The sequence below is a fragment of the Rhyacophila brunnea genome, unplaced genomic scaffold (genome assembly GCF_057557595.1).
Source record: "Rhyacophila brunnea isolate RB1 unplaced genomic scaffold, BYU_Rbru_1.0 scaffold_19, whole genome shotgun sequence".
Classification (NCBI taxonomy): domain Eukaryota; kingdom Metazoa; phylum Arthropoda; class Insecta; order Trichoptera; family Rhyacophilidae; genus Rhyacophila; species Rhyacophila brunnea.
This window is the reverse complement of record NW_028232848.1, coordinates 35,839,687-35,849,201: the sequence shown is the minus strand read 5'-3', so window position 1 is coordinate 35,849,201 and position 9,515 is coordinate 35,839,687. Positions and strand designations below refer to the sequence as shown.

The window sequence follows — 9,515 nt, the reverse complement described above, 5'->3', positions numbered from 1 at the left end:
CAGTAGATTTTGAAAAATGTGGTTTATTAGATATGATTTAAAACTAATAAGAATAACAATAACTAATAATATTAATTTATTTTAAACAATGATGATATTAATGGGTAAAATGGCGCTCTTACAATGCTTTTTATGTCAATTTAGAAGTGTATAACATCAAAAAAGGTCATGCGTAAATCATTTCAAGTTTATTATTAAAAGAATCATCAGTTAATTTACAATTATGGAGAGACACAAATATCAGTAGATTTCTTGAATTTCGAAAAAAAATCAAAAATTCAGTATATTGGCAAAAAATATCAGTTGATCTACTGAAATTTCAGTAGACATGGCAACACTGGACAATATTATATTAGATACAACCATAGATAATATACGTAAAAACAACCATAGATTATGATATATAAACGGCTGCCATTTGAACTTTTATGCCAGCGCTCCATTGGCAAGCCAAAAGTCCGACGACAATAAGTCTTCAGATTTTTCTACGTTCTGCTACTGGCCAACAGACGTTCAACGAAACGAGTATATAATTAATTTGACGAGTAAAACAGTCGACTTTGACAGCATAGATAATATACGTATATCTGACAGTTAAATCGTGATGGCGTTAAATGATACCGACGTTTTATGTTTTTTGGGTTATTGGGTGGCAGATAATGTAATAACGAAGCAAAGGGTACACAAATACTGGGTGAAACATTGGATAAGGAAACGAACGACATTATCCCACACAAATTTAATACGAGAATTGCGTTTGCAACCGAGCGATTTCCGCAATTATTTGCGAATGTCGGAGGATGTATACACAGAACTGTATAATTTGGTCTCCCCATTTATTAAAAAAAAAATACTATGATGAGGGAAGCTATTTCTCCTCATGATAGATTATGTGCAACCCTGCAATTTTTGGCTGCCGGCGGAACATTCACTGACTTGCATTATAGAACTGCGATTGGAAGACAAACTCTGGGCAAGATAATTCCCGAAACTTGCCAAGTCATCATTGACGTTTTGAAAGGAGAATATTTCAAGGTGTGTATTATATTATACGTCATCTAATAAAGTTGGGCAAATTTACAAATATATCATTAACAAGTAGACATTGCGTCGCTATAGGATTTGTTTCCCGAATATCCATTTTTGTCGAAATCAACATTTTAATGCAGTTCAATTTCTTTTATCGAACTCTACCGAAATCATTTATAAAAACAATATATTTTTATCTAGGAACAAAGATATTTTTTTAAAAAACCCGAATACGCCATGTTAAGTTACAATTACTCCGTGGTTTTCTCCCGAATGGCCAACTATTCGTACCTGAATATCCAAGTTAATTTCGGTCTAAATATATCTCTGGCTGAGTGTTTATTTCCCGAATATGACTTAAGCCAATCAAACCGCGCTCACGCCGTGCATCTCGCTCCCACATTCACGCTGTCTAGCTCTAAAACAATCACGCCCACTTTCATATTTTTCCGCCGTCTGGAGACTTCTTTCAAATTTCGTCTTATTGATATTGTTTTTAACGTTACTATTGTTTTAATAGTGAATTCATCAAATTTGAAGAGATCATTCATAGCTGATACACCACCAGTTCGCCCTGAACTTACAATAGAGTTGTGGAAGTGAGTATTTCAACCTAAATAACTGCATTTTGTTTTGATAAATGACACAAAATCCCAACGGTTATATGAATTCTACAGTATGACCCGGCAACTACTATGACGTAAAAAATAATTATTATTTCAAATTATTATTAATCAAACATTGTTTGGTGGTTTGTAATAAGTTTAATTGTCAATTATAGAAATATATATATATATAATAATATACAGATATATATAAATAGATTTTTTTTTTTTGGAAAAAGTATTAATACAAAATTGTTAGCAAGTACGAGTAAGTACCATCATAAAATATTGGAGAAATGACCGTGACGTCGGTTAGTAATTGAAGTAGTAGATACCTTATAATATATTTTCTCAGAAGTGATTTAAAAAAAATATGTAAGTATGTTCAATTATTAGAATGGTACATTCTTAAATCTTGTGAAATATTCGTTCAATAAAAAAATAGTTAATTACTTAAAAACTATTTTATTACTTAATCCGAAAAAAAAAACCGAAAAAAGCGATTGCCGCGTGTTATTGTTACATACGAACTTGGATAATTACGATCATTAAGTATTTAAATAGTAGAGGTAATTATTAACAATTATCGTGTAAATAAATATAACATTTGAGGCGCGTACTTTTTGACCACTCAGTAATCTTTGGGCCGTGCAGCAATACGCTACGGTCTTATATCCCGAACGTCCATGTTTTGTCCCGAATATCCATTATTCTAAGAGAACGCTAAAAATTTCCCGAATATCCACAGTGAGTACTTGTAAATAAAACGCATTTTCTGTGCATTTAATGATTTATACCAGTATATTATTCTTGGAATCTATTCTTAGATAATGTTGCAATCATACAGTATAGAAAGAATGATTGTTACATCTACTGATATTAAAATATACGACAGTGAAATTTGTTTTTCGTCTCCTGTAAAATTGACATTTGGTCTATTCGGGAAACAAATCCTATAGCGACGATTGGTTGGTCTTATAAAGTGAACGTTTAGTGGATTGTTTTACCTATATAAATCATAGACGGCAACATCATAAGAATGGCAGACAAGATGCATTTGAGATAGGTATATATATAGTCACAAATAAGGCCATCGTTGACATGCTAAATATTCAATAGACCATTAGAATGCTGTACCTAGCCAGGACTCTCCATATAGGCTGTAAGCAAGCTGCTTAATTATTCCTGTTGAATGTATTGTAATACTAGTCATATTCTTCGAAAAGCAAGCATGGAATTTGATTTCTAAATGAGGCCACATAATAATATAGGTTTGCTAACATAGCTCAAATACTTACCATTTGTTGTATCGCTTAAGCTAAGGTTTATAGGCATAAAAACAAACAAAAAAACAAATATTTTTACAAGATATTTATTCATACAAAAAACATTAATTTATTATACCGGCTTTTGTACATTTTTGCTTAATATACGATAAACTGGTTGAGTATGAACAGTAGTTGCTGGCATTATTTTGTCACTTTGTCCCATAAAGGCAACTTCATGCATCAGCTTCTCGGCCAGCAATCTTTGTCCCTGTGACATCGATCGTAGTTTCATGGCCATCATTTTGCCAAAAACATCAAATTCATCTTCAGTCTTGCTTAGTTTGTCGGTGATTAATTCTAACACTTTGTTGGCGCTATCATTCGATTTTTTTCGTTTGAACGATGGGGGTTCTGGTGCTCTATTGAGATTCGACCTTGGAGTAGTCGACAACGTGGATGTTGAAGGCGAATATTCTATCTGTAAATAAAATGTTGATTATTTTTTGTTGCAGTTCCCTGATACGCACGAAGAAATGGAGACGATTGCAGAAGAATTTAATAGTAAATGGCAATTTCCAAATTGCCTGGGCGCAGTTGATGGGAAAAACATTGCAATCGTGCCACCTGCAGGCGCCGGCTCTCACTTTTATAATTACAAACATTTCCACAGCATTGTTTTGATGGCGATTGCAAATGCTAATTATGAATTTATTTATGTTGATGTTGGAACAAATGGACGTATTTCTGATGGAGGCGTACTGAGAAAATCTGATTTTTTTAAACGTTTAGACGAAGGCAGATTAAAAATACCTGCACCAAAAAAACCTACTGCTAATTCTGATGCACTGCCATTTGTTTATATTGGCGATGAAGCCTTTGCATTACGTAACGATTTCATAAAGCCGTATTCACAAAGGCAATTAAATCACAGTAAAAGAATATATAATTATCGGACATGCAGAGCCAGGCGAATTATAGAAAATGTTTTTGGCATTTTAGCTGCTAGATTCCGCATTTTTCAAGCTCCAATAAACATGAAAATTGAAAATATCAATACAGTTGTATTAACTTGCTGTGTGCTGCACAACTTTCTTCGTCGCAAATCAACACATACTTATACTCCTTCTCATGACCTTGATAGGGAAAATCCTGAGACAGGTTTAATAGAGCTCGGACTGAGGTCACAGGACACCTTAGCGCCTTTGGAAGCAACGACTAATCGGAACTCGACTGCCAATGCTAAGAAAGCGCGAGGAGATTTCGAAAAATATTTTAATACTACCGGGGCTGTCACATGGCAAGAAAGTATGATAAGCAATAGATAAATTAAACCAATGTAACAATTTAGTTAAAATGTTTTACCTCAATACAATCTTCGTTGTTTAACGAGTTGGAGTAACTCTCATCAGGAGATATGTTTTCCAAATCGTCCACCATGCTGGATATTGAGCTCGATTCTGTAAAACAAAATGTAAATTGTTAAAATACAACATAATACTCAAACTTGTTTTTTATTATCTCTCCCCTAAGTACCCATTCCTTCATACGGTTAATATTGATATTGGTATAATTGGTGTAATCCAGTATATCGGGTATTTTCAAAATGTGTTTTCCGCTGTATTCCTCATAACCAAACTGTACCATTAATTTTGATTGATGATTGACGATTTATTGATTGTCTCTGAAGGAACCTAACTCGAGCGATTTTTGATTTTATGATCATATTCTTTTCTTCTTCTTTCGACCATGTCCGATCATAATATGGACCTCCACGGAGTGGAGGTTTGTATTGACAGATTTTGTTTTTACGAGAAATGGATGTCAGCCACTTGCTCAACATATTAGGTCCATACTCTGACTCATACACAAATTGAAATTCAATGTGTACTTGTCAGACCCAGGATTTGAACCTGGGACCCGACCACGACTCAATAAGCCGCGCTTCCACCGCCATGATCGTACCTATATATTATTATTTCTTACCTACCTCAGCAAAGAATAAATAATTGTATTGTGACTAGAAATGATTCATAGCTGTATGTTTTAATTGCTTAATAGTAGCTAATCTAATGCGATGTCACTTTCAGAGATACGACAATGTCATAGTCTGCACGTGTATAATAAATAGCATTAAAGCATTCCCTCGTACCTATATATTATTATTATTTATTACCTACCTCGGCAAAGAATAAGAAATTTTATTGTGACTAGAAATGATTCATAGCTGTATGTTTTAATTGCTTAATAGTAGCTAATCTAATGCGATGTCACTTTCAGAGCTAGGTACGACAATTTCATAATCTGCACGTGTATAATAAATAGCTTTAAAGCATTCCTACGTACCTTCCATTTGGTCGTTCAAGAACTCCAAATTTTTATAGTACCACAGTTTGGGTAGATAAACTGCGTCTGTGCCGGCTCCGCTTCGATATGATGTCCTTACTTTATTTCTCTCCTTTCTGTAACCCGACCTCAATGTCTGTATTTTCTTTTTAACATCGTCGACCCTTGCCTGCGGCTCCACCTTGATTAAAATCTCCAAAAGTTCCGCATACGCCAAGGACTTGGCATCACGATTCTTGTATAGTGGGCTGGTCGTCTTCCACAACGATGGGTTGTCTTTAAAACAACTAATAAAATCTTCCAAGAAACTTTTCGAATGCACTCGTAGATCTACCATTGTTGTTATCGATGTGAGATGTCCGAACACTTTGAATGACAGTAAAATAATGATGGCGCTGTCATCCGTCGGCATAGATATAAATAATGTGACGGTAAAGCGTGGTGAACGTACGAATTTCAGCGGCTCGGCGAGTAAAATATCAAACATGTTTGAAATCCAACGAGCCTGGTCTGCGGATTAAAAAGTCCGCAGACCTGGGGTGCTCCACGCGAAAAAAAAGTCCGAAGACTGTAAATCGTCTGACTTGCGTGCCAATGGAGCGCCGGCATTATGGAGCAAGATATTATAATAATATTATGTCTAGCACTAATATTTTTTATTTTGAAAAATCAGTCTTATATTTTGAGTTCAAAATAATATTACGGTACGGCCCTGGCATATGACATTGGAGAGTAAACATTTTGACGTTTGACATAATGAAAGGAGTTTTACCTACCAATAAAACTCTTATTATTCATGTTGACTTTGAAGTCCTTGAGATAGGGTTTGCTCTTTCTTCTTCGCGTGAGGTTATATTCTACTAATTTATTTTCCATTTTCTTGTCGTTGGTCATTCCTCCCTTTTTATTTAATGGTCATACCCACGCGTCCATTTTTTATGTAGGTAGGGAGTTTGGGACCCCTTTGTCTTCATTATGATATGGCTTAAGGAACCAGGTAGAAGTTACCTGGACTTCAAAGTCAACATGAATAATAAGAGTTTTATTGGTAGGTAAAACTCCTTTGAATTTGAAGTCCTTGAGATATCTGTTTGTTATCACCTGGTGTTGGGTATGCCAAATTCCTGTATGTGACAATGATTTATTGACGCGATATACACTATCGTGACTTTCAATGTATATGGTTGAATAGAGAAGTTAATGGTTCTTTTCCCCTTCTGATGGTGGTGTGTCCATCGTTCTCTGGTAGTTGTCGTGAAATGTCGACTCACTACGCCAGTTACCTATTTTTAAGATGTCATCTTTTGGGTATATTAAGAGTTTAAGGAAGCCACCACTGAGCGGACACTGCCTGGGGTGATTCTTGTACCCCTGCTTCCAACAGTACTGACCTTATCCAATTCCCTATACCTGTCCTGGTGGCTGGTTTTGGTGGTCCTCTTGAAGATATAAATAATTCCGAAATATCCCCACCTTCCTCTCTCCTTAGGTTTGACATGCAGACGAGTTTCCGTAACCAGAATACTGGGTCGATGTTTTGACACGTGGAAGCGATTAGCTTCCATTCCGATTGACGATGCTTGGCGGTATCTGTCTTTGCGCCAAACATTGGTCATACAATTATGTGGTCACCTTTATCCACTAGTCCAATATCTACTATACTGAGTAGTATGAGGTCATGAACCCTTCGTCCCGATGCGAGAAGCAGCAGAGTAGCTGTCCTGCGAGACGTTTCGTATAGGCTTTATTCCACCGGTGCACAAACCGGTGGTTTTACGGGTTTGGTTTTATGTACCGAAATTGCCTTTAACATGTGCCGTACTACCACGTTTCTGCTGATATCTCCAATGATCATTGGTTTGCAAAATGTGGCTATGGCCGACTTATGTACGAGGATGGTGTTGTACGACAAACCCTCCTTGTTGTGTAACTAGCCTAGGTATCTGGCCACCTCCATTGGTTGAGGGCTATTATGATCTATTAGGTCCATCATGCCCTACATTTGTCCCAAGCTGGTTTGTATGTTTTTACGGTCGAAGGCCGCCATCCGGAAGTAAGGAGCGCCTTTTCTTCTACCGTCCAATCTGTCGTTATTTCACCCCACCCGAAATTGTCCACAGTTGAAGGGACAGATCCTGGGTCCTTGGAGATGGACGGTTAGTCACTGTATCTACTAGTGTCGTCTGTAGGTGAGGTATTGTGTAAGGTGGTAAGTCTTCGTAAAAGCTTTCGTCGTAAGTCCGCTCCCCAAAAGCATTGTTTCCAGCTCGGTGCTACTAGTAGGTACCTCCCTCTTGCTGAGTTCAGGCGTGCTAGGACTCGTGGAAGTAAGTTTGGTGGGGGAAATATCCACACCAGTCTGAAGTCCCATACTCGGCTGAAGGCGTCGTGAAACAGAGCGCCACTGTCTGTAACGTCTCGTGAGAAGTACGTTGCAACGACATGTGCTGTTTTGGATGCGAATAAGTCCACATCCCCATCTTAGAAACAAGGGGTCGGTTGCGGTGCTGTTGAGGTGCCATTCGGGAATGAGTTTCCTGCGGGAGAGATGATCTGCTACGCAGTTGTATTTTCCGGGGAGGTATTGTGCAGTAAGCGTGATGTTGGCTTGACTGGTAAATACTAGGATCTCTCGGCACAGGTTTAGGAGGGGAACATACTTTGTGCCGCCCTCGTTGTTGATGTATGCCACCACTATTTTGTTGTCCGTCTGCAGAAGCAAATTTGATCCTTTGATTGCTTGTACCCGGGATTGAATTGTAGAGAGAACTGCGAACATTTCCTCCTGTTGGAATGCCATGCTAACTGGTTCTGTTTCCACATACCTGATAGGTGGTGTTCGTCCAGTTGGGCTTCTCAGCCTGTATCGGCTGCGTCTGTCGTCAGGAAGTGATTGAATGTCGGTCTGTATATCAGCTCTGAGGATCCTACCGCCTGGAGCCACCACATGATGTCCTGCTGGGCCTGTGGTGGGATTGTCGCCAATTGGTGAGGATGGGACCTCGACAATTGATGACTGGAGCGTTGTAGCCGTTGGCAATGCAACCTTCCTCGTGGATTGGCATAGGGTGCAAATTTGAGTCGCCCCAGAAGGGATCGTGCCTGTCTGAGGGACCAACTGCCTTTTTGTAACTGCGTTAGCAGATGGTGACGGAGTGCTACACACTTTTCCGGCGATAGGAATCTCCGATTGTTGTGTGTATCCCACGTGATACCCAAGAACTCTCGTTGGCTTGGCTAGGCTGGAATCAGGTTGGCGTATGTTAACTTGGGATCAGACAGGATTTTTTCATGTTCATTATCCACCCTAATGACTGTAGAAAGGTTATCATGTATTCCACTTGAACTGAGAGTGTTTCTCGGGATTGGTTGGCTACTAATAAGTCGTCTAGATAAGTGACTATTCTCAAGCCATTCTTTCGTAGGCGTTCAGCGATCCAATTGGTCAGGGACGCAAACATAATCGGAGCGGCTGACAGCCCGAACGGGAGACACGTGAATTGTAGGAGCTCCTTGGTAGGCTAGTCGAAGAAATCGACGGTGTTGAGAAGCTATGGGTACATGGAGATATGCCTGGCTTAGGTCTATTTTTACTAGCCAGTTTTCTTTTTGCAAGAAGGCTGGAAACTTGTAATGGTGATATAGTTTGAATGGCTTTGGTTGTAGGAACGCATTCAAACGCTTTAGGTTTAAGACAGGGCAGGGCGTAAGGACCCGTCTTTTTTCCTGGTCAGAAGCAGGGTTCAGAGAAAACTGGGGGTTGGGTCCGCTTTCTCTAGAACCCCTGAGTTTTTCAACTCCTCGACCTGGAGAGTGACATCTGCTGATTGTCGCGTTTGAAACTGTTTTCGTAAAAGTTAGTAAGGACTTACCAATGGTGGTTTTTGTACAAAGGGCATACGGGCGCCGGTTATCATCTTCATCAACGTTGGGGAGACCCCTTCCGCCATCCAGACTCCCCGAATGTCTCTCAGGCGGCCCCCAACGTTGTTGGTCGTCCAGATGTGGTCACCTCCGCTTGGAGTACCGACCCCTGGTGGAGCCCCTACCTCCTCTGGAGAACTCCCTTCCCACAGGACGTCGCTCCTTAGGAGTACCTCGGCTATAGTGCAAGGTCGAGTGCCTTACGGGACGAAGCTCTCCTGGAAAGGGCGCCCTCTGAGCTCCCCCGGATGTTCCCGCTTGTCTAGATGAGGACTCTTTTGATTTCAGCTCGAAGAGTTACTCCGGTCTACCCCTCTTCTGGAGGAAGGTGGCCAGTTGGTCCTTA

At 39.3% G+C, this 9,515-nt stretch overlaps 1 protein-coding gene across 1 annotated transcript; it reads right to left on the bottom strand.

Annotated features, from left to right (window-relative positions):
* Positions 1–1,310: 1,310 nt before the first annotated feature.
* Positions 1,311–8,045, bottom strand: LOC147072975 (uncharacterized). Its single transcript, XM_085945897.1, has 5 exons — positions 7,735–8,045; positions 5,246–5,361; positions 4,265–4,359; positions 3,178–3,380; positions 1,311–1,320 (listed from the first exon to the last, which is right to left on the bottom strand). The coding sequence occupies exons 1-5, from the start codon at positions 8,043–8,045 to the stop codon at positions 1,311–1,313; spliced, it is 735 nt and encodes a 244-aa protein (XP_085802023.1).
* Between the last annotated feature and the right edge of the window lie 1,470 nt (positions 8,046–9,515).

Coding starts and splice junctions, on each gene's coding strand:
- LOC147072975 (XM_085945897.1), bottom strand. CDS start 8,045: ATGGCATTCCAACAGGAGGAAATGTTCGCAGTTCTCTCTACAATTCAA. Junction 4,360..5,245: donor CTTGAACGACCAAATGGAAG/GTACGTAGGAAT, acceptor TTTGTTTTACAG/AATCGAGCTCAATATCCAGC. Junction 3,381..4,264: donor ACAACGAAGATTGTATTGAG/GTAAAACATTTT, acceptor TTTTATTTACAG/ATAGAATATTCGCCTTCAAC.